The sequence below is a fragment of the Anomaloglossus baeobatrachus genome, chromosome 1, assembly GCF_048569485.1.
Source record: "Anomaloglossus baeobatrachus isolate aAnoBae1 chromosome 1, aAnoBae1.hap1, whole genome shotgun sequence".
NCBI classification, from domain to species: Eukaryota; Metazoa; Chordata; class Amphibia; order Anura; family Aromobatidae; genus Anomaloglossus; species Anomaloglossus baeobatrachus.
In genome coordinates, this window is record NC_134353.1 from 291,107,528 (window position 1) to 291,134,233 (window position 26,706).

The window sequence follows — 26,706 nt, forward strand, 5'->3', positions numbered from 1 at the left end:
TTCATCATGTATGAAAGCCTATTGCTATGCCTAGAAATTAACTTTATTGCACTAAGTTGATCCTACAAAATCTTTGGAAACCATCTTTTTACTTTCTATGATTTAGAGGAGCTGTTGCCACATATTAAAGGGAACCTGTCACCAGATTTGGCGACTATATACCACCAGTGAGCTCTTATACAGTATACAGCATTCCAGAATGCTGTATATAAGACTCCAAGCCACTCTGTAAAAATCACTTTTATTGTACGCACCTAGGGGGCAGTCTAGTGCAATGGGTGTCATTGCTCTCTGGTCCGGCGCTTCCTCTCTCCAGTCCAGTGCCTCCTCTCTGCTGCAATCGTGATCCTCCTTTGACCCAGTCCAGTATGTATGACGTGTCCTACGTCATCCACACAGGCTGACATTGTGGTCCTGTGCAGGCACGCATTGATCTGCCCGGCTCATGACAGATCAAAGTATTGTACTGCGCAGGTGCGAGGAAAGGTGAAAGACCGCCTGCAAATGCGCACTACAATACTTTAATCTCCCCTGAGAACGGCAGATCAAAGTGAGTCTGTGCATGACCACAATGCCAGCCTGTGTGGATGATGTAGGACATGTCATCCATACTGGGCTGGATTGAAGGAGGACAACAATCGCAGGAGAGAGGAGGCGCCACACAGGAAAGCAGCGACACCCATCAGACCGGACAGCCCTGTTGGTGAGTATTATAAAAGTGATTTTTACATTATAGAGACCAACCTGGGCTCTTATATACAGTTTTCTGGAATGTTGTATACAGTAGCTCACTGGTATTGGCTTCAGCTTATGGTTCCCAAATCTGGTGACAGGTTTCTTTTACTTATAGAATATTTTACTGTGCCGGCTATTCTGATAACAGAGGGCAGCAAAAATGTGTAAACCTTAGGGTCTGTGCACACAACTTCTTTTTCAAGCCGATGACGCCTAAAATGTACCTGACACTGAGCTAAAAAGAAACGCTACAAAAGAACTAACCTATGCACAGCAAGTCATTTTTACATAGCTGTGTATTAGGTTCCAACTTTTGTCACTTTTAAGTGCTTCAAGCTTCAAAAGCCAAGAAGTTAAAAGAAGTAGCATTTTCATTCTTCAGGTGGTTTCCGCTTGAAAGCCGCTTTCCATTTGAAGTAAAAAAATATACCAGGAGCGTTAAATTGCTGACAGATAGAACTCCAATGGCGTTTTCCGTGAAGCTTTTTTTGCTTTGGAAAACTCAGGGTCTATGCTTTTTAAAAGATGCTGTGTCTAGCACCCTTAACACAAACATGAAAAACGTTTGTGTTTTCCACGGCTGTGGAGTAGGTGCGTATGGTTCATTCATGCGCCATGATTTTGGCACGTAAGTTCTGTCCCTGTACTATATGTGTGACATCCAGATAGAACACAGACAGCATGAGCTTCTATACTTACCTGTCCATGGTGCTGCTGTCTCCGGTGGTGCTGCTACTTCCGGGATCACGGTGCAGTGAATATGCATGAGCATAATGAGCGGGCCTGGAAGCAAGTGACAGCAGTGCCGAAGACAGCAGCGCTGGAGACAGGTGAGTATAGAAAATCATTTTATTTCAAAGACACGTGTTTTCTCCAGTACGTGTCACACTAATGTCACATGGATCACATCAGTGTGTGGTCTGTGTGACATTAGTGCTGCCGGACTTGTCTCCATGCAGAACACATGGCCACACGTGTGCTCCATATGGACACACGGTCCTTGTGAAAACACTGATATGTGCGCAGACCTATTGACTTTAATGGGTCTGTATATGTCCGTGTATCTGGCATCATATGTATTGGGATCACTGACATGTGAAAGGGCCTTAGAAAGAAGAAAAAAATAAGCATTTTTTGACAAGTACGATGTGTAGATGTGTAAGCAGGTTTCCTACCGTACATCTACATAATCTAAAATGTACAATACAACAATCATAATCTGTAACATTATACCGCAATCATATATATCATAGGGTGCAGAAGAATCTTGGGATAATGTTGCAACTTCCAAGCTGACAATGCCAGACGTTTCTTCTTTAGATGACGACCAGGATTAGGTTCCTCAAAAAGACAACACAGTACGGATACTAGAAAAAAAAAAGATTGGTTGAAGACATCGACAGTACAAAATATCTATATTAATTTTTGCCTCTATAAACTTTTTAAGTCGCTGCGGAATATGTTGGCGCTATTGAAATAAAGATTTTTTATTATTTATTATTATTCTTATTATTCTTATTATTATTATTATTATTATTAAGACTACATACTGTATAATATGTCATACATTAGACTTTAACCCCCTGCCATCAGAATGACTGTTTTGGGGTTTTTGCCTCCCCTTCCAAGAGAATATAGTCTATTTTTCCAACAATACAGCCATATGAGTTAAGTGTTACTTTTAAATGAGGGTACTGTACTGGAAAACAGGAAAAGCAAAAAACTTCAATATGGAACAAAAAAAGTGCAATGTTGCAATATTGTTATTTCGGTTATTATATATTGTTATAAATATTTTTCTTTTACGCTGTTCATTAAACTATAACAATGGCCAATCAATAGTTTTGTTCAGAGAAGTATGATTACTGAGGTATGCAACGTGCATAATAATTATTTTTTCATTAAAAAAAATTCTGAAATTTTTTTTTCCCACTCTTCCAAGACCCGCAACGTTTTTACTTTTTGGTTATTGGGGCTCCATTAGGGTTTCCACACTGCAGGACAAGGTGACATTTTTTATACCATATTGGGGTTGCCAGCCATGACCTCCACAGTGGCCTTCAGCAGACCGCGGGCCACCCCCATGATGGCATGCTGTTAACCAGTTGCATTTTTGATGGTGGCATTAACAGCTTTCCTCCGCCCATGGCTGTTAAAGGTACATAATGGCTGAATAACACAGCCATCATCTGCCAACAAAGATGCAGGCTCAGCAATGCACAAACTGACCACTGGGCTCCCAACTCCACAACCTCATTTATGCCTATGTGGAGATCAGGTTGGGAGACCTTTGAACACTTGTGCTGCATGAATCCTTACATAGAGCGTCAAATTAGATTTTTAGCCAAATATATATATATATATATATATATATATATATATATATATATATATTCATTGCCTGACAGGAACTCTTAAGGCCCTGTCACACACAGAGATAAATCTTTGGCAGATCTGTGGTTGCAGTGAAATCATGGACATATTGTTCCATTTGTACACAGCCACAAACCTGGCACTGATTGTCCACAATTTCACTGCAACCACAGATCTGCTGCAGATTTATCTCTGTGTGTGACAGGGCCTTTAGAGTTACGGCATATAAATATACATTTAGTTTGATAGTATGCAGTTAGGGTATGAGCTCCCCCTAGGGGTGGATGAAAATAGTCTGAAATTCTTCATTCTACTGTAGCCACTGCATTTAGAATAATGGCGCTTTAATTGCTGAAGAGGACCTTTCACCAAAGTTTTCATGTTGAACAGGCTGCACACAGTATTAGTGACTGCAGAGCAAAAGACATTTACTTTTTATGCTGCCACTCAGTTGCATAAATATTAGCAATCAATGTATTTGGTACCTAATGCATTAATACCCACTTGGACTTAAAAGTTAACTCATTAATTGCCAAGAACTTTATAAATAAAAAAAAAACAACATCTTTTATTCTGCTCTGCTGCCACACGTCCGTGCAAAACACTCACGTTTTGCACGGACCGTGGTGTAGGTGCGTATGTGTGTGTGTGTTCAAGTTTGTGTTCAGCGTGTGCTGTCCATGTGCTATCCGTGTGATATCTGGATAGCACACAAAAAGCACACAAACAGCATGAACTTCTATACTCACCTGTCCCCGGCACTGCTGTTTCTGGCGCTGCTGCTTCTGTGGCGCCCTGGACAAGCCAGGACGTCACAGGTACTGCAACAACACACCCCACACCCCGACTAGGCACATCAAAGTCAGACAAAAATCCTTGTTGCCTCCCTCCAGGGGCTGATGTCCACACCAGGGGGTGGAGCCAGGCGGTTGGCCCCACCCACCGAGGAGTTCACAGTCCTAGAGGCGGGAAAAGGAAGGGAGGAGAGTTTCGTTTGGAGAGTGGAAGAGTGAGGTGGTAGTGGAGCAGACTGACCGTGTCCGGGTGCGTGGCCCGGGCATATACAGCAAGGTTGGTAGACGGTGGTGACTGTCTGCAGGAGGGGTTCATTGACATGAACTGTAAGGACCGGGGACGGGCGATGGCCCGCCGGTACCGGATCGGGGAGCGAAGAGAAGCCAGCACCATTTGGCAGGGCCTACAGACCCTGACCAGGCTTGGAGTCCCCGTAAAACCGGTCAAATCCGTTAGCGAAGGGAACCTCCGGGGTTTCCCAGCAGTCAAGACCCGATTGAAGGCAACCGCTCAAACCGTGAAGGGAAATACAGTCACCGCCAAGGCTACAGTTCCCAGGGCCAGAGCCTGCGGGCAAAAGGGGCTCCCTCAGCATCCATCCAAGCTGGGGAGTGGGTTACCGGTGGGAAGCCACCAGAACCGAGAACATAACACAGGTGCAGGGAAAGGAAGTCACCGCCAACCTACCGGGAGAAGAACTACCGCAGCCGTCTGTGGGACCCGTCCATCCAGCAGTTTGTTTTACCGGAGACTTTGCATTCATCATTGGCTGAGTGAGTACCACTGTGCCGTGCGGCACCGCGCTGCCCCCGCGACCCTGCACCTCACCAGGCCCCGTAACCCACCTGCCATTCCTCCGTCACCGGGCCCGGGGACAACCAACCCCCCTACCCACGGAGGGGAAGAACAACATCTAAGCTGCTCCCTGTCATCGCTCCCGGGATCACCGTCCAGAGCAGCGGTGGTGTCACAACCTCACCACAACCGTGGGTGGCGTCACGGACAATAAATCCCCAAAACCATTCCCCTTTTCCCTCACGGGCGAGGAGCGCCGCTCGAGTCCCCGGGATCCGGCCCACCGCTCGAGCCACCGACCGAGCAGCAAGCGAAGCAGCAGCAATGCCGGACCCGAGTGTGGTGAGCGCAGCGTCCCCTCTCCGCCCGCGACACTTCCAGGGCCGCGGTACAGTGAATATTCAGGAGTATAATTAGTGGGCCTGGAAGCAAGTGACAACAGTGCCGAAGACAGGAGAGTATAAAAAATAATTTTATTTCAAAGACACATGTTTTCTCCGATACGTGTCACACTGATATCACACGGATCACATCAGTGTGTGGGCTGTGTGACACATGCTGCCGAAGAAAAACGGACATGTCGCTGTGTGGAGCACACAGACATGCATATGTGCCACATGGACACATGGTCTGTGTGAAAACATGCACGTGTGCACAGACCCTTTGGTTTTAAGGGGTCTACATATGTCCGTGTTTCTGGTACGGGGTAAAACGGGCAAAAACACGGACGTGTGTAGTAGGCCTTATAGCGTGTAGCCAGTTCAACATGAAAAATTTGTTAAAAAATTTGTGGATTGCTTGAAAAGTACATTAAAGTTGTGAAGTTGTTTAAAGGAATTTAAAAAACATTCTTTTAAACTTTTAATAGATTTATATTTTAAGACATTTACTGTCCTTTATATGGTATGTAACTTGCTGTAAGCTATGTATATTTTGGGGATACTTATATTTACATATTATACGGTGGATTAAAAAACAGAATCCTGTTTTCCTTTGTTTGGTTTGTTCAGGATAATGCTTATGAGGCTCATTCAATCAATCAACTGTGTTTGTGACTCATAGCACCAAATCTGAGCTCAGTTTTTGTTTTTGTTTTTTAACAGGGCAGTTTGAAAAATGAATGAGATCTATTATATCCTTCTCTGCCAGTAAAGCGATAACATTTTCAGTAGAGTTGTGTGTCAGTGTTTGCAACATACCATATTCAACAAATAATGGTTACATAACAATGTCCCATGTATTCACAGTCTCATTCATAAAAAAAATAGGACTATTTTGCTTGTCAATTTCCAATACTCTGTAGTCGATCAAAGAAAAAAAAGGTCCAAAAGACTTTGGTGAAAATGTGAATATATATATATATATATATATATATATATATATATACATACTTATTTATATACATAGAGGTGGCAGTGTATACGGCTATATTCACATTTTCTTTAAAGACAATTGGACTCCGCTTTTTAATAAATTATACATAGTATTTATATATATATATATATACAGTATATATATAATATATATATATATGTCTATCTATACATACATATATATATATATATATATATATATATATATATATATATCTATACATACATATATATAGCTATATATATATATATATATGTATATACATATCTATATATAGATATAGATATATATATAGATATATGTATATGTATATATATATATATATATATATATATATATATATATATATATATATATATATATTTATTATTTTTTATATTTTCTTTTTGTTTTCTAAGACAGCTATACCTCTTTCCTTTGCATAGAAGTTCAAATGCTTCATTGATCTTTTCAAATGGAAATTTGTGAGTTATTAGCCCTTCAAACTCAAATTTCTTATTCATATAATCATCCACAAGTTTTGGTACGCTGTCTTTACTTTTCCAACCTGTCCCAAGAAAACAGAAGATATTATTATTTTAGAAGATTACCAAGATTTATATTTCCCTTTTAAAGGTAAATCTGTCAGCAGGTTTTTTGTATGTACTCTGAAGACAGTATGCTGTAAGGGTTTACACATAGAATTCAAGGATATCTCTTATCATGGTTTGAGGTGTTATTTAGTTGCAATGTTTGTTTTAGCAATAGAAGCTTATCATTGTTGATTATTGGGTAGCCTGCCACTCATTTAACCCATTCTGTGATTAGCACATATAGCTGCGTATAGACATTGTATAAAGATAGAGTAGTTTGGGTAGGGGAAGCTATCTCAACTCTGCTGCATTGCTACAAGTGCATCTCAATAAATTAAAATATCATGAAAAAGTTAATTTATTTTACTAATTCAGTACAAACAGGAAAACGCATATATTATATAGAGTCATTACACACAGAGTGATCTATTTCAAGTGTTTATTTCTGTTAATGCTGATGATTATGGCTTACAGCCGATGATAACCCGAAAGTCATTATCTCAGAAAATTAGAATAATTATCAAAAAAACACTTGCATAGGCTTCCTAAGCATTTAAAATGCTCCCTTAGTCTGGTTCACCAGGCTACACAATCATGGGGAAGACTGCTGACTTGACAGATGTCTAAAAGGTAGTCATGGACAGACTCCGCAAGGAGGGTAAGCCACAAAAAGTCATTGCTAAAGATGCTGGCTGTTCACAGAGTGCTGTATCCAAGCATGTTAATGGAGAGTTGAATGGAAGGAAAAAGTGTGGTAGAAAAAGGTGCACAAGCAAGTGGGATAACAGTAGCCTTGATAGGATTGTTAATAAAAGGCCATTCAAAAATTTGGGGGAAGTTCCCAAGGAGTGGACTGCTGCTGGAGTCAGTGCTTCACGAGCCACCACACACAGACATATCCAGGACATGGGCTACAACTGTCGCATTCCTTGTGTCAAGCCACTCATAACCAATAGACAATTCCAGAAGCGTCTTACCTGGACCATGGAGAAAAAAAACTGGACTGTTACTCAGTGGTCCAAGATGTTGTTTTCAGATGAAAGTAAATTTTGCATTTCATTTGGAAATCAAAGTCTCAGAGTCTGGAGGAAGAGTGGAGAGGCCACAATCCAAGCTGCTTGAGGTCTAGTGTGAAGTTTCCACAGTAATGGTGTAGGGGAGCCATGTCATCTGCTGGTGTAGGTTCACTGTGTTTTATGAAGACCAAAGTCAGTGCAGCCGTCTACCAGGAAATTTTAGAGCACTTCATGCTTCCCTCTGCTGACAAGCTTTTTGGAGTTAGAAATTTCATTTTCCAGCAGGACTTGGCACCTGTCCACACTCCCAAAAGTACCAATATGTGGTTTAATAACCACAGTATCACTGTGCCTAATTGACCAGCAAACTCACCTGACCTAAACCCCATAGAGAATCTATGTGGTATTGTCAAGAGGAAGATGAGAGACACAAGACCCAACAAAGCAGATGAACTGAAGGCTGCTATTAAAGCAACCTGGGTTTCCATAACATCTCAGCAGTGCCACAGGCTGATCGCCTTCATGCCATGCTGCATTGATGCAGTAATTCATGCACAAGGAGCCCCGACCAAGTATTGAGGGCATATACTGTACAGACTTTTTAGTAGGCCAACATTTCTGAGTTTAAAATCATTTTTTCATTTGGTCTTATGTAATATTCTAATTTTCTGAGATAATGACTTTTGGGTTTTCATTGACTGTAAGCCATAATCACTAACATTAACAGAAATAAACACTTGAAATAGATCACTCTGTATGTAATGACTCTATCTATATATATAATTGCCTTATTCTGTCTGTCTGTCTGTCTGTCTGTCTTGCACCAAAATTGTGTCCTTACGGTGACAAACAGCGGGTTGGCCGCTCGCCTCACCTCGGCTCCGCCCCCGCATGGATTGGCCGCTCGCCCCGGCCCTCTGCACGCATCGCCAGACATAACCTTGCGCTGCTGGGATCGTGACGAAGCCGGTGTACGCTGGTAACCATTATACACATCGGGTAACTAAGGTCCCTTAGTTACCCGATGTGTATCATAGTTACCAGTATACACCGGCTCCGTCATGATCCCAGCAGCGCCAGACATAACCTTGCGCTGCTGAGATCGTGACAGAGCCAGTGAATGCTGGTAACCATTATACACATCGGGTAACTAAGGACCCTTAGTTACCCGATGTGTATCATAGTTACCAGCGTACACCGGCTCCGTCATGATCCCAGCAGCGCCAGACATAACCTTGCGCTTCTGGGATCGTGACGGAGCCGGTGAACGCTGGTAACCATTATACACATCGGGTAACTAAGGTCACTTAGTTACCCGATGTGTATCATAGTTACCAGCGTACACCGGCTCCGTCATGATCCCAGCAGTGCCAGACATAACCTTGTGCTGCTGGGATCGTGACGGAGCCGGTGAACGCTGGTAACCATTATACACATCGGGTAACTAAGGTCACTTAGTTACCCGATGTGTATCATAGTTACCAGCGTACACCAGCTCCGTCATGATCCCAGCAGCGCCAGACATAACCTTGCGCTGCTGGGATCGTGACGGAGCCGGTGAACGCTGGTAACCATTATACACATCGGGTAACTAAGGTCCCTTAGTTACCCGATGTGTATCATAGTTACCAGTGTACACCGACTCCTGGTACACATGTGCAGGGAGCCGGCATTATACTCCTCTCCCCCCAGGACTACTCCTCTTATTATAGTCCTCCTATTATACTCCTCTCTGAGTGTAATAGGAGAACTATTATAGCATGGGGGATGGAGCACGATGGGGGGTGCACAGCATGGGGGATGGAGCACGATGGGGAGTGCGCAGCATGGAGGATGGAGCACGATGGGGAGTGCGCAGCATGGTGGATGGAGCACGATGGGGGGTACGCAGCATGGGGGATGGAGCACGATGGGGGGTGCGCAGCATGGGGGATGGAGCACGATGGGGGGTGGGCAGCATGGGGGATGGAGCACAATGGGGGGGTGCGCAGCATGGGGTATGGAGCACGATGGGGGGTGCGCAGCATGGGGGATGGAGCACGATGGGGGGTGCACAGCATGGAAGATGGAGCACGATGGGGGGTGCGCAGCATGGGGGATGGAGCACGATGGGGAGTGCGCAGCATGGGGGATGGAGCACGATGGGGAGTGCGCAGCATGGGGGATGGAGCACGATGGGGAGTGCGCAGCATGGGGGATGTAGCACGATTGGGGTGCGCAGCATGGGGGATGGAGCATGATGGGGAGTGCGCAGCATGGGGGATGGAGCATGATTGGGAGTGCGCAGCATGGGGGATGGAGCACGATGGGGAGTGCGCAGCATGGGGGATGGAGCACGATAGGGAGTGCACAGCATGGGGGATGGAGCACGATGTGGGGTGCGTAGCATGGGGGATGCAGCACGATGGGGGGTGCGCAGCATGGGGGATGGAGCACGATGTGGGGTGCGCAGCATGGGGTATGGAGCACGATGGGAGGTGCACAATTCCCCCCAAAACACACACACACACCGCCACACACACACTGCACAACACACCACACACACACTGGGAACCACAAACACCGCCCTACACAGACACCCACACACACAGACAATGCCGCACACACACAACACCCAACACACAAACACCGCGGCACACACAAATATACGCACATGCCGCACAACACACACATTGCACAAAACATACCTCCCACCAAAACACACACACACACCCCACACCCACACAAACCGTGCAACACACACACACAACGCTACGGACACACAGCGCTCCACAAACAACGCAACACACACAACGCAACACACAAACAACACCGCTCTCACCCCCCCGCCACACCCAGAACATGTACAGCGCCCTACACAAACACTTGGTAACTACACACAACAACATCTATATATATATATATATATATATATATATATATATATAACAAAAATCATACATTAACTACACAATACGTAAATTCTAGAATACCCGATGCGTAAAATCGGGCCACCTTCTAGTATAATATATGTGTTTCACTTTTTGTATTGAATTACTGAAATAAATTATTTTTTATGATATTCTAATTTATTGACATGCACTTGTAAATCTAAAATTTTAGATTGTGCAGAACCGCTGCATGCAGTAAACTAAAGCCCGCTACACACGCTTCAATATATCTCACAATCCGTCGTTGCGGTCAAGTTGTAAGTGACGCACATCCGGCATCGTTCGTGACGTATTTGCGTGTGACACCTACGTGCGATCAGGATTGAACGCAAAACCGTTGATCGCAAACACATCGTATCTTTGTCTAGAATTGAGCGTTTTGTTGCACGAACCTACTCAATTGTAACGTGTGACATCCCTCATACGATTTCGGTGTCTGATGCTATGTGAGCAGGTGTGCGCTCTGCACCGCAGCTTAAAAAAGGTCCGCTTCAGAGCGTAGCTGAAAAGCTGCGTTCTGAAGCGCCTCACAATGTCTGTCATTCACTAATCTCTGTCAGTTGGTCACTATCTCTGTCCCTCACTCTCTGTCCATGTCAGTCTATCCCCCTCTCTCATATACTCACCGATCCCCGATCCCCGGCGCTGCACGGCATTCACACTGCTGCGGCGGCTTTTACTTATTTGAAAAAGCCGGCCGCCCATTAAACAATCTCGTATTCCCTGCTTTCCCCGCCCACCGGCGCCTATGATTGGTTACAGTGAGACACGCCCCCACGCTGAGTGACAGGTGTCACACTGCACCCAATCACAGCAGCCGGTGGGCGTGTCTATACTGTGTAGTGAAATTAATAATTAAATAATTTAAAAAAACGGCGTGCGGTCCCCCCCAATTTTAAAACCAGCCAGATAAAGCCATACGGCTGAAGGCTGGTATTCTCAGGATGGGGAGCTCCACGTTATGGGGAGCCCCCCAGCCTAACAATATCAGCCAACAGCCGCCCAGAATTGCCGCATACATTAGATGCGACAGTTCTGGAACTGTACCCGGCTCTTCCCGATTTGCCCTGGTGCGTTGGCAAATCGGGGTAATAAGGAGTTATTGGCAGCCCATAGCTGCCATTAAGTCCTAGATTAATCATGTCAGGCGTCTATGAGACACCCTCCATGAATAATCTGTAGATTACAGTAAATAAACACACACACACGAAAAAATCATTTATTAGAAATAAAAAACACAAACATATACCCTGGTTCACCACTTTAATCAGCCCCAAAAAGCCCTCCATGTCCGGCGTAATCCAGGATGGTCCAGCGTCGCTTCCAGCGCTGCTGCATGGAGGTGACCGGAGCTGCAGAATACACCGCCGCTCCGGTCACCTCCACACAGCAACTGAAGACAGCAGCACGATCGGCTGAGCTGTCACTGAGGATACCCGCGGCCACCGCTGGATCCAGTGACAGCGGGTAACCTCAGTGACAGCTCAGCCGATCGCGCTGCTGGTCACCTCCATGCAGCAGCGCTGGAAGCGACGCTGGACCATCCTGGATTAGTTTCAAAAAATGTCATATGCTTCACAAAAGATATATAGATACAGCCAAGCACTAGTGTAAAATTGTGGTACCAATTAAAATATAACCTTTATTGGTTAATAGTTAAAAATATCAAACCACACAACAAATACGGTTGTAGAAGACAACCAAGCAGAATGGAGCAGATGTAAAGCTCCTAGTATCACCATGGAAGGACAAACCTCACACGGGGGAGGGGGTGGAAAAACCTCCCACCACGGTGATAGAGAAACAGACAACCCTAACCAGGTTGTCAAATACACAAACTGAGTTATATACACAAGACAGTATAGTCGTATAGACAAAACTCGAAGGATATATGAAGAAAACTTTAGTTGTCCTATATATAGAGGGGGGGCCAAATATAACAGCCTCACAGTACCCCTCAATTGGCAACCATCTGACCTGATATGCTCTTAGACCTCCCAACGCGTTTCATAATATGCTTATTCCTCAGGGGACTATGGTCAAAAGAGAGCTGCAATAATAAACAAAAAGGGGTCAGGTTGCTATTCAAGTACAATTGTAGCAAAATAGAACGTATATTGCAAAAATATCCACATGTTTTTACCTTCAGTAAAGCAGACCTCCAGCATGTTGTGTCTGGGCCTTGGCATACAGCACCAGACTTTCAAAACTCCCACCCTTAAATATCCTGTGGGTGTGCAGAGGAACGCCCTCCTAAACGTAATAGGGCTAATAATAATTATCCACCACATGTAGGGAGGCGTTCCTATGCTCAAGAAATAAGCACCCCTGGAGTGTGTGGGCGGAGATATATTCCTATCGTTACTCCCATTCACAGCTCCCACATACAAAGAATAGGGCTTTCCCCGCGATCACGTCACGGGAGCACCGCCCACCTCGGACACACGCCGAAATGGGCGTACCCAAGGTTCCATCCCACATACTATTTCCCCAGCCAGCCACTTGTCACTAAGCGGCGTGAATATAAAGCGACCCATATCCGGTCGCACAGTAATTGCCTCACCATGATGCTGAGCAGTCAAAAGCACGGCCCGCGTCATATCCGGTCACGCGGCCGCGCACGTGACACGGTAACCATGGAGGCGCTAGGCGCACATCGGCCGGAGATCACGTGTGCAAACCGCGCAACATCCGGTCACGCGGCTATGCAGATGAGTGTACAACGAGCAGAGTTAAATGTGCAACCAGCGTGACATCCGGTCACACGGCCGCAAAACGCGATCCGGTGACCATGGAAACGCTGGACACACCCCCAACGGCCGGGCAGCACGGTGTCCGATCACGTGACAATGCATTTAGTTAGGTGACCATGAACACAAAATGCGGTCACCTTAAGCCGTACAAGTACAATCTAATGGCTGATGCCACATACCACATGTCACCTTCAGTCATACAAGTACAGACTAATGACTGATACCACATACTAGATCATACAAGATATAGGCAAATAGGGGCCGAGGTGGAACCAAGGGGGGGAGGGGTGGGGGTGTTTGTGAATGTTTTGTGACGTGGGAGGACATTAGCTGGCAAACCTCAATATTATAAGGGCTGAAAAGGTGCAGCCCCAAGCAAAAGGAAGGAAAACTATATACGTAAAACTCAGGTGGTCCTACCAACAAAAACCATATAAGGTAGACATATAGATTGGATTAGGACAGGCATCCACACAAGTACCGTGACCAAGGGCACGGGGAAAAAAGACTAAGGAATGGAAAAAAGCAAAAAACGAAAACAACACAATTATTAAAAGGAGCCCTGATTCCCGAAGTGATCCCTAACATAGCCCTAAGAAGCTCCTGCCTACCGACGGAGTGTAACAACACCTTAAGGTACCGGGTGCCCCCGTTCCACGGTGGCTGTCCCTAAAAGTCCCTCGCTGACCCTACCAAACTATAAAAAGCATCCAAAAGTGAGGATCTCATTAAGGCCTAATGGGGTTTGTGTCCTAAGAGTATTGATCCATCTGCATTCCCGTTGGAGAATCCTACGGTCCCAATCCCCACCCCGGGCCGGATAATTAATGAGATCAATGCCCATAAATGTTAGGCCAGCGATGTTCCCATTGTGTACCATTTCAACATGTTTGGCCAACGGGGTGTCTCTTTTGTTGGCTATATCCCGAAGGTGTTCTCCGACACGCCTCCTGAACTCTCTACTTGTTTTGCCACATATTCAAGACTGCAGCTACATCTTGCCTTATATATTACGCCTCTCGAGCGACAGTTTATAAACGCCCTGATCTGAAAAGTCTCTCCCGTTACGGAGCTCGAGAAGCTTTTACCGGTCTGAATATGTGGGCAAGCGACACAGCCACTACATTTGTAACATCCTTTAAGGTCCGAATGCAGCCAACTGATATCACCGTGGTGGGAGGTTTTTCCACCCCCCCCCATGTGAGGTTTGTCCTTCCATGGTGATACTAGGAGCTTTACATCTGCTCCATTCTGCTTGGTTGTCTTCTACAACCGTATTTGTTGTGTGGTTTGATATTTTTAACTATTAACCAATAAAGGTTATATTTTAATTGGTACCACAATTTTACACTAGTGCTTGGCTGTATCTATATATCTTTTGTGAAGCATATGACATTTTTTGAAACTATCTATTATCATTGGAATGGCAGGTTTCCTCACGACTGGCCTTGACACTGGCAGTTGGGCTCAGGAAGATAAGGAAATATTTTCTGAAAAAAGCTTTTCACAATCTAAATACACTCCCACATATACGGCTGCATTTAAGGAACTTCCTAGAGTCTATAAAAACCAGATCACCTCCTGGTGGGAGGTTCAAAGTTTTGAAAGCTATATTAAAGCCGACATACTTCCCCGCCATCTTCGAATTTCTCTTCTCCCTGGCCTGAGATACAAGAATTCTACCCTCCTCGACAAATGGGAAAGGGAAGCGACCAATAGTTCCATACAGTTCATGAAGCTTCTTTTAGAGGAGGAGAAGATAACTCTGTCTGCTCTTTCAGTACAACTGAGGGAACAAATTGAGATTACTAAGAAGTTCTCAAGCGAACCAGATTCTCCAACGGGAATGCAGATGGATCCATACTCTTAGGACAAAAACCCCATTAGGCCTTAATGAGATCCTCACTTTTGGATGCTTTTTATAGTTTGGTAGGGTCAGCGAGGGACTTTTAGGGACAGCCACCGTGGAACGGGGGCACCCGGTACCTTAAGGTGTTGTTACACTCCGTCGGTAGGCAGGAGCTTCTTAGGGCTATGTTAGGGATCACTTCAGGAATCAGGGCTCCTTTTAATAATTGTGTCATTTTCGTTTTTTGCTTTTTTCCATTCCTTAGTTTTTTTTCCCCGTGCCCTTGGTCACGGTACTTGTGTGGATGCCTGTCCTAATCCAATCTATATGTCTACCTTATATGGTTTTTGTTGGTAGGACCACCTGAGTTTTACGTATATAGTTTTCCTTCCTTTTGCTTGGGGCTGCACCTTTTCAGCCCTTATAATATTGAGGTTTGCCAGCTAATGTCCTCCCACGTCACAAAACATTCACAAACACCCCCCCCCCTCCCCCCCTTGGTTCCACCTCGGCCCCTATTTGCCTATACCTTGTATGATCTAGTATGTGGTATCAGTCATTAGTCTGTACTTGTATGACTGAAGGTGACATGTGGTATGTGGCATCAGCCATTAGATTGTACTTGTACGGCTTAAGGTGACCGCATTTTGTGTTCATGGTCACCTAACTAAATGCATTGTCACGTGATCGGACACCATGCTGCCCAGCCGTTGGGGGTGTATCCAGCATTTCCATGGTCACCGGATCGCGTTTTGCGGCCGTGTGACCGGATGTCACGCTGGTTGCACATTTAACTCTGCTCGTTGTACACTCATCTGCATAGCCGCGTGACCGGATGTTGCGCGGTTTGCACATGTGATCTCCAGCTGATGTGCGCCTAGCGCCTCCATGGTTACCGTGTCACGTGCGCGGCCGCGTGACCGGATATGACGCGGGCCGTGCTTTTGACTGCTCAGCATCATGGTGAGGCAATTACTGTGCGACCGGATATGGGTCGTTTTATATTCACGCCGCTTAGTGACAAGTGGCTGGCTGGGGCAATAGTATGTGGGATGGAACCTTGGCTACGCCCATTTCGGCGTGTGTCCGAGGTGGGCGGTGCTCCCGTGACGTGATCGCGGGGAAAGCCCTATTCTTTGTATGTGGGAGCTGTGAATGGGAGTAACGATAGGAATATATCTCCGCCCACACACTCCAGGGGTGTTTATTTCTTGAGCATAGGAACGCCTCCCTACATGTGGTGGATAATTATTATTAGCCCTATTACGATTAGGAGGGCGTTCCTCTGCACACCCACAGGATATTTAAGGGTGGGAGTTTTGAAAGTCTGGTGCTGTATGCCAAGGCCCAGACACAACATGCTGGAGGTCTGCTTTACTGAAGGTAAAAACATGTGGATATTTTTGCAATATACGTTCTCTTTTGCTACAATTGTACTTGAATAGCAACCTGACCCCTTTTTGTTTATTATTGCAGCTCTCTTTTGACCATAGTCCCCTGAGGAATAAGCATATTATGAAACGCGTTGGGAGGTCTAAGAGCATATCAGGTCAGATGGTTGCCAATTGAGGGGTACTGTGAGGCTGTTATATTTGGCCCCCCCCCTCTATATATTGGACAACTAAAGTTTTCTTCATATATCCTTCGAGTTTTGTCTATACGACTATACTGTCTTGTGTATATAACTCAGTTTGTGTATTTGACAACCTGGTTAGGGTTGTCTGTTTCTTTATCACCGTCGTGGGAGGTTTTTCCACCCCCCCCCCCCGTGTGAGGTTTGTCCTTCCATGGTGATACTAGGAGCTTTACATCTGCTCCATTCTGCTTGGTTGTCTTCTACAACCGTATTTGTTGTGTGGTTTGATATTTTTAACTATTAACCAATAAAGGTTATATTTTAATTGGTACCACAATTTTACACTAGTGCTTGGCTGTATCTATATAACCATCCTGGATTACACCGGACATGGAGGGCTTTTTGGGGCTGATTAAAGTGGTGAACCAGGGTATATGTTTGTGATTTTTATTTCTAATAAATGATTTTTTCGGGTGTGTGTGTTTATTTACTGGAATCTACAGATTAATCATGGAGGGTGTCTCATAGACGCCTGACATGATTAATCTAGGACTTATTGGCAGCTATGGGCTGCCAATAACTCCTTATTACCCCGATTTGCCAACGCACCAGGGCAAATCGGGAAGAGCCGGGTACAGTTCCAGAACTGTCGCATCTAATGTATGCGGCAATTCTGGGCGGCTGTTGGCTGATATTGTTAGGCTGGGGGGCTCCCCATAACGTGGAGCTCCCCATCCTGAGAATACCAGCCTTCAGCCGTATGGCTTTATCTGGCTGGTTTTAAAATTGGGGGGGACCGCACGCCGTTTTTTTTAATTATTTAATTATTAATTTCACTACACAGTATAGACACGCCCACTGGCTGCTGTGATTGGGTGCAGTGTGACACCTGTCACTCAGCGTGGGGGCGTGTCTCACTGTAACCAATCATAGGCGCCGGTGGGCGGGGAAAGCAGGGAATACGAGATTGTTTAATGGGCGGCCGGCTTTTTCAAAATAGTAAAAGCCGTCGGAGCAGTGTGAACGCCATGCAGCGCCGGTGATCGGTGAGTATATGAGAGAGGGCTGCTCAATTCAGTTACTCAGGGGATTAGTGGTCACCGGTGGGTCCTTCACAGGTGACCGCTAATCAGGACGCAACACAGACAGAGCCGCAGCATGACAATGAAGTCGGGTGAAGTTCACCCAAGTTCATTCTGAATGTGCGGCTCTGTCTGTGTCTGCTGTCATCTGCCATTTAGCTCTGCTACATGGCTGTCTGTGTCTGCTGTTAGCGGCCATGTAGAAGAGCTGAATGGCAGATGACATAGTAAAAACGCATCCCTACACATTACACACGCTTGGCAAGTCAATAAATAAAAAAAAAAAAAAAAGGTGCCCAATGCATACGTCACAGAACACATGATCTAAAGGAGCGCACACAAAATTGATCAATTTAACATAGACTACTAACGCTCGTGTGACAGCAAATGAATGACCTACGTGCAATCTCATAAGATCCCGTATGCAACCTGGGCGTGTCATATCGCAAATGCGATTGTACAACTAGTTGCAACGTGTAAAGTGGGCTTAAGTGATAGCTAAGTTGGATGCTGCTCTGATATAAAGTAGCAAAAAAACAGCTTTTCTTTAAGGGACTGTTCAGATGGTGCTTTCCTTTTTGGCTGTAAAAAGGCTGCATATAAAAGACAACTTTTTGCTGCATTTTTGATATGGACTATATATGTAATTTGTATACAGTACATGATAAGAAAATTAGTTATTCACCATAACGAAAGCAAAAGTACAGGACTAGTGTTAGGGCTTGTGCACACGTAACTGTTGAATATTCTGCAGCGATTTGACAGCACATGTGCGCATTAAATCGCTGCAGAAACACAGCGTAATGAATTCAGTTTTTTTGTAGAAAAAAGCCGATTTTACGCGCTCTGGCTGCTGCTCCCATCATAGACAGAGTGGGAGCTGCATCCAAAGCGCACGGAATAAGTGACATGCTGCTTTTATGAACGAACGGATTTGGGTCAAAATTTTAGCACCCAAATCGCTGCATTCATAAAAGCATCGTGTGCACAGATTATGATGCACAATCTACATAGATTGTGCAGGGGACGCAGGACGCATGCATTTACTCTGCAGTGCAATACGCAGCGTAAATGCATGTCAGTAAGCAACGTGTGCACGAGCCCTTATGTTACTTATTTTATTCTCTCATTACTTTCAATGGGCAAAAAACACTGCAAAAACTGACCGGCTGCACATTTTCAACAACGCGCACACGATGCTTTTCAACAACGCTATGTAAGGGCCCAGATGTTCCCTGCTATCCACCCCCACACAGTATCCACAGCTGATGGACAGTCCACAGACACAGTCTTGAGGATAACAGTTGCTTTAATATAGCAGGAAAAAAGCAAATCAATACGGAATATATGTTTCACAGTCTCTCGTGGGTAGGCCACGGCAAATACAGCTTGGAGTTGAATGCTGAAGTGCAATTAGGGTACTGGAGCTTTAAGTGCACGATTTGTTTCAGAATTAATACTGGTATGCTTTAGGTTCAGAGTCTCTTGAGTTTAGAGGGTAGATATGATAAGATTGTACAGACCTGGAGTCCTGGGGTTAATTTCACTGCTAGTTCAGACACGTGCAGTACTTGTAAGCAAATGAAGACAGTTGCCCAGCGTGCTACGGGGAGCGGACGGCTGGTGCGTGGACAATGGCATGAAAGCCACTAATATTGCAGTGGGGCGGGAGACCCTCAAACTTCCCCAATCTGCGTGCAGTAGGGTCTGGTATATAGTCAGTATGCCCTACTGTCTGAAGAGATGCACAATGTCAGGATAGGAAGCCTTCAGCATATTGGCTGTAAAAATCAGGAAATGATGGAATTCTAGGCCTCGGGCCTAGGAGGAGTCTTGTGGTGAAGAGATTCTCCACATAATGTCTTCCCTCAGAGGAGACTCAGCCAGACCCATCTCATTCCAGTTGTTTCTAGACAGAGGCTGGAGAATAGCTTCACCTATTGAGCCATGTGACCAAGAACTAGCCAATAGGATAACACCCAATGAACACTTCAGATTCTTACAGTTTTCACCAGTAGATGGTGCTAGAACACAACAAATGAAAAATGCTTTACTTATAACATATAGCATAATATTACATATAAGTAAATGTACTTAAAGAAACAGACACAATCTGGACCGGGCCACTACATACTCCCCCTCTGAAGGTGAGCCGTCCTCGGCGATTGTGCGAGTGGAGGACTGCTAAGAAAGGAAGGAAATATATATTTAAGGCACAGTAACAATAAGGCAATGAACAAATGCAAAACATGAATGTGGTAGTGCCAATATGAGATAGAGTCTCTTTAAGAATAATGATGACACTGTAGCTTTAAGGGATGCACTGTTATGCACCAACACAGTCTCTGAGATGGAAGGCTCCCCCTATTGAAAATAGCACTGCGGTGAATGAGGATTTGCACTTATTTGAGTAACTTGAAAGGCAGCAGAGTAGAAGAGCTGGTGCAGGTGCTGTTAACCCCAGCATGAAACAGGAAACAGTCTTTGGCAGTATTCACTGGCAAGATAGAGGTTAATGAGCAATGCTGAGACTTGTAGTGCAGTAAGAGAAGATAGGCACAGAGGAATGATCCTGTTCGTGACGCCAAATTCGACCTTTGTAAGGGCCCAGATGTTCCCTGCTATCCACCCCCACACAGTATCCACAGCTGATGGACAGTCCACAGACACGGTCTTGGGGATAACAGTTGCTTTAATAAAGCAGGAACAAAGCAAATCAATACGGAATATATGTTTCACAGTCTCTCATGGGTAGGCCACGGCAAATACAGCTTGGAGTTGAAAGCTGAAGTGCAATTAGGGTACTGGAGCTTTAAGTGCACGATTTGTTTCAGAATTAATACTGGTATGCTTTAGGTTCAGAGTCTCTTGAGTTTAGAGGGTAGATATGATAAGATTGTACAGACCTGGAGTCCTGGGGTTAATTTCACTGCTAGTTCAGACACGTGCAGTACTTGTAAGCAAATGAAGACAGTTGCCCAGCGTGCTACGGGGAGCGGACGGCTGGTGCGTGGACAATGGCATGAAAGCCACTAATATTGCAGTGGGGCGGGAGACCCTCAAACTTCCCCAATCTGCGTGCAGTAGGGTCTGGTATATAGTCAGTATGCCCTACTGTCTGAAGAGATGCACAATGTCAGGATAGGAAGCCTTCAGCATATTGGCTGTAAAAATCAGGAAATTATGAAATTCTAGGCCTCGGGCCTAGGAGGAGTCTTGTGGTGAAGAGATTCTCCACATAATGTCTTCCCTCAGAGCAGACTCAGCCAGAACCAGCTCATTCCAGTTGTTTCTAGACAGAGGCTGGAGAATAGCTCCACCTATTGAGCCATGTGACCAAGAACTAGCCAATAGGATAACACCCAATGAACACTTCAGATTCTTACAGTTTTCACCAGTAGATGGTGCTAGAACACAACAAATGAAAAATGCTTTACTTATAACATATAGCATAATATTACATATAAGTAAATGTACTTAAAGAAACAGACACAATCTGGACCGGGCCACTACAGCTACAGTGCTCAAACTCAGGTAAAAAAAAAACCAAGTGTGTGCATGAGATTCCTGAAGTCTCATTGCTTTTTCTAGTACTATAAAATATGCAGCTTCTCTCTAACACAACAACAAAACATTCTGCAAAAAAAACCCCGCAAAGTTTACATATACCCTAATTTGATATGAGCTACAATGAATGGAAGAGAAGAGATTAAATATTGGGGGTTCAGATTTCACCTGACCATACACCAGAGATTTCTAATGTCTGAAAATACAGATTTAGACCATTTTTGGATCACTGTTGGTGACGTATCAAAATGTGAACAACAAACGCAAACTAATGGGAGTAACAACTGCGATTAAACTAATATATGCCCCCAGGTTTGCCATAATCCTCAACCTCAATTAGGAAATGCCAGCCAAAGGGCTTATTAGGTTGCTTTCAATATTAGACAGGCAAACAACATTGCTACTGTCACAAAGAGATCGCTGGCAAGTCCACTGAACTGATAAATATTAATAAATAACAAATTCCACTTTCCTCCCAAAAACTATACACCCTGTTTTTTTCATTATACCATCAGTAAATTATATATACAATTAAGGAGTTACCAATAAAAAAAACTACAACTAGTTGTACAAAAAAAGCCTACACATGGGCCATATGGACTGAAAAAATAAAATTTCTAGTGTGGACACAAAAATTACTTTTCTATAACATATCTACTTAAAAAAAATATGCACACACAGGTAGTGAAATAAGTTTTGACTACTTCATCAATTTTCTAAATTAAATATATTTCTAAAGATGTTATTGACATGAATTTCTCACCAGATGTCTGTAACAACCCATCCAATCCATACAGGCAAATAAATCAAAACGTAGATGTCCATAAATTTAATGATTTATAACAATGATAAATAACACAGGGAAAAAGTATTGAAAACATTAAAAAAAGAGAGGTGCAAAAAGCTATGGAAAGTCTTGACACCAGCTGAAATATAGCAGTAAGTAGAAAGCAATCCTGCCAATTAGTGAAAATTAATATCAACTGTTTCAACTAATAGCCTACAAAAAGGTTTATAAACACATTACCAAGGTGCCATATAAGAAACATCTCTTGATGGGTAAAACCAGTGAGCTGTCTCAAAACCTTTTGTAATCTTATTGTTGCAAAATATACTGATAGCATTGGTGACAGAACTAAACTACTAAAAGTTCTAGTGAGCACTGTTGATGCTATTATCCGGGAGTGGAAAAAACATAATTTCACCATAACTCATCAGCAATGATATGCTTCCAGTAAGACTTTAGACAGAGGTGTGAAAAGAAAGCTTGTTCAACAACCTTTAGACAAGCCAATGAAATACTAAGAGAATATAGTCTGGTAAGGTGAGACTAAAATTGAACTCTTTGGATGCCATAATACACACCATGTTTGGAAGCAAAAAGGCACTGCATATCACCCCAAAAACACCATACCAACAATGATGTTTGTATTTGAGAACATCATGGTATGAGGATGTTTTTCAGAATACAGCACTGGCAAACTTCACATCATTGAAGGAAGGATAAATGGACAAATGTGTCGAGACGTTCTTGATAAAAAAAAATCTGCTGCCATCTATCAGGATGCTAAAGATGAAATGAGTGTGGACATTTCAGCAAGACAATGATCCCAAACACACAACAAAAGAAACTCAATTGATTTCATGAAAAAATAAAATAAAGCTACTAGAATTGTAGCTACGTGAAAGTAGCTGGTTGAGCTCGAATTCTAAGGGTTGCTTTAGATATAGTGGGTGTGTGGGGTGTCCACACATACAGACCGGCAAAACCTTTTCCAGCTCAGTCACTGGCGATTCTTTCCACATCAGGGCCTTTATCAACTGTCACTCAAGAGGGGTGATTTACAAAGCTAGGTGTGCCTGTGGCCTGGAATATGTCGGCAAGACCAGCAGGGAGTTCAGAAGACACGTTGGAGAACACCTGAGAGATGTGGCCAATAAGAGAGACACACCCCTGGCAAAACATGTCCAAATTATACACAACGGGGATGTGTCAGGTCTCACGTTCATGGGGATCAATCTTGATAACTATCCGATTCGGGGTGGGGACTGGAATCGTAAGATCCTCCAACGTGAGTGTAAATGGATCCACACATTAAAAACACAGACACCATTGGATCTGAATGAGATCCTAACATTTGGCTGCTCTTATGAATAGGGTCCCTATGAGATTCCAGGGAGAGCCGCCGTGGAACAGGGGCACCCGGTACTTTATGGTGTTGTTACACTCCGTTGTTAGGTAGGTAGTGAGAGTAGGGCCTTATAGGGAGATGACAGGTTCAAATCTATACCTCCAGCATCGCCATGTTCGTATCCTTCTATGTGGTCCTCTGTTCTCTTGAGGCCAATTGTCCCTACTGGACCTTAGAGTTGCCTTGGTCCGTTATTGTCCACCTTTGTTATCACCTGTATTCTTTGATTCTTGTTTTTAAACCCTTCTAAATCCAATTAGCGTGTTCATTTATATAAGATACCTTTTAGGACAATTTTAACTCAGCATATAATCATGCCTTCATCTTGAATAGATTAGATAATATGAAATACAGAAATGCATCATATTTGTGCCATAAGTTGACCGAAATCACCATATCAACAATTTATAAAGGAAATTGATTCAGTCCAAGAATCTATATAATATAATCAATAATGCAAACAAGTGTTTGAAAAAATATACAAAAGTTTTTATTAATCATTGTGACACATAAAGGACATACACAGAGGGATGGTGAGTTAAAATCAAGACAGCAAAACAAGGGGTAGTGTTACAAAGGGTGGGGCCTTATTTGAAGATATATATCCCATAAAAATTCGGCTATAGTAGAAAGAAAGCTCAACCTAGTGAGAAGGTGAAAATCATGATAGCAGAGATCATGGATGTAAAGAACCATATATATTAATCCTTGAAAGGAATTGAGATGTCAAATGGATAGCAGTAGTTTTGTGGCATAGTAATAAGTAAGAATCTTGATATGGTCAAATGCATGTATCACAAGAGATAGTAATGAAAAAAAGTCAAAATTATATCAGAAATCTGCCTTTGAAAATTAGAGGCCATGTATAGGTAATGTGATATTGTTATATTTCTGTATTTTCAGATGCCTCAGCTACTAACTCCATGGACTATAAAAAACGTGATAAAACGTGGATTAGTCAGATAGGATTATTATTTGGTGAGGGAGGTGCCGTAGAACAGGATACATGCAATGTTAGGGACTTAAAGCTTAAGGTTAAAGATTCGCTTAAAAAGCGCACTCGTTTATGGTGGAACAAAGTATCACTTGAAAATTATCTCCAAAAAAACATCATTCCACGTGGCCTGAGAATACAGGTGTTCCCTACCACAGAAATCTCGGACCAATTGTTCATAGACAGGTGGGAGGAAGCATTAAACAAATGTTCCCGTACACTTATTGAGTTGCTGATAGGGCTTGATAAAAAAAACATAGAAGCAGTAGAAAAAGAGATTGATAATTATAAAATTCAAGTTCAGGAAAATCTTACCACAGAGGAACACTCCAAATTTGACAAAGAAGTAGATCTTGAGATTAACAAGTGTGAGAAGGAGGTTCAGGAGAGAAAAATTAAAAAATACCAGCGAGATCAATTAGACTATCGTAATAAAAAAGTCTATAGGTGGTATAATAACAATCAGAAAAACAAGAACAAAAGGGGACGAAATTCACGTTCATCATCCATTGCATCAAGTGTTTCTGAAGAAATATGTGGCGAGCATTTTTTAGCCAGGTGGCAAGGGAAGGGAGACGGCTTGGAACACGGCCCCCAACCCGATGCCACAACTTCAGCAAGTTCCGGAAAAACATTAAGGAACCAGAAAAAGTGGGGATACATACCCAAGACAAATTAAAGGTAATCAATTTGTCTGACATAACTCTTACAACACACCAGACTAATGTCTTAGAAAAAGGACTAACATTTGCCCCTACAGCTAAATTTGACCACGTTACACTGGTTAAAGACTTAGAACTATTTGCCAGAAAACTCAGATTTAAAAAATTCTTTTCATGTAATGATGATAAACATTTTTCCACTTTTAGGGAACAACAAGCACTTTCAGATCTTGAAACTCTGTTGGACGAACAGCAAGAACCTGATGATGTCACTGGAGCACGCTTTCCTACGCACCTGCATGGCCGATCACAAGTGTTTCCCCCTCACGGCTTAATTCCAAATGTGGACATTTTTGTCGAACTGGTAAGAAAGGATCTATGTTTAATTCCAGAAAAAGCAATAAATTATAATTTGACATATAAGGAAAGAGAAGCAATAAAAGAATTAAAGAATATGAAAAACATAGTTATAAAGCCAGCCGACAAAGGGGGAAACCTTGTGATATGGTGGCCTGTAGATATGTATGAGGGTGAGGCCCTACGGCAATTAAAATCATCAGTTTGCTATAAAAAATTAGATAGCAACCCCACTATACAATACAAAAAGATATTGGATGAAATTATTGAAAGGGGCTTTAGAAAAGGAACCATTTCAGCCAAGATGAGGGATGGGCTCATGACAGAATCTCCAAGAATACCAACCTTTTACATTACCCCAAAAGTCCATAAAAATAGAGACAACCCCCCGGGACGCCCAATAATATCTGGGATTGGGGGGTTAAATGAAAAAATATGCAGATTTATAGATTTCTATCTCCAGGGATGTGTCGGGACCCTGACTCATAATTATTTTATTTTTAAAGATCGTTACTACCTACAGCTCCAGGGAGTGGCAATGGGGGCGACTTGTGCGCCCTCATATGCTAATCTTTTCCTGGGGCTGTGGGAACGTGATGTGGTTCAGTCCGTAGAGGGGTTTGATGCAGTGGTTTCATGGTACAGATATATAGACGATGTTCTGTTTGTATGGCAGGGTTCTGAGGCATCCCTGGAGACGTTTCTGCAAAATTTGAATAGGAATGATTTAAATATTAAATTAACATCAAAATATGACTATTGGAGGGTAGAATTCTTGGAAGTTCAAATCATGAGAAATAAGGAGGGACATATAATTACGGATGTATTCAGAAAGATGACGGCTACAAACACACTGCTGCATGCATCCTCTTCCCATCACCCTCAGACTATAAAAGCAGTACCTACAGGGAAATTCCTGCGAATGCGGAGAGTATGCTCCAGAGCAGGAGACTTTGAAAATCAAGCCTCACTTTTGAGTAGAAACTTGGCTGAAAGAGGATATAAATCCAAAAACATCAGATTAGGATACATTAGAGCAGCGAGAAGTAATTGTGAAACCCTCTTGACAACTCAGAATAAAAGT

General features: G+C 43.5%; 1 protein-coding gene across 1 annotated transcript in view; it reads right to left on the reverse strand.

The window, feature by feature from the left end:
• Nucleotides 1-600: 600 nt before the first annotated feature.
• Nucleotides 601-26,706, reverse strand: part of LOC142311972 (alcohol dehydrogenase 1) — a 490,686-nt gene continuing 464,580 nt past the window's right edge. Inside the window, exons 10-11 of the mRNA XM_075350839.1 lie at nucleotides 6,481-6,619; nucleotides 601-2,102 (exon numbers count right to left, since the gene is read on the reverse strand). Of these exons, the coding sequence (XP_075206954.1) occupies nucleotides 2,078-2,102; nucleotides 6,481-6,619 (164 nt within the window). The 3' untranslated portion in view covers nucleotides 601-2,077. The remainder of the gene's footprint in view (nucleotides 2,103-6,480; nucleotides 6,620-26,706) is intronic.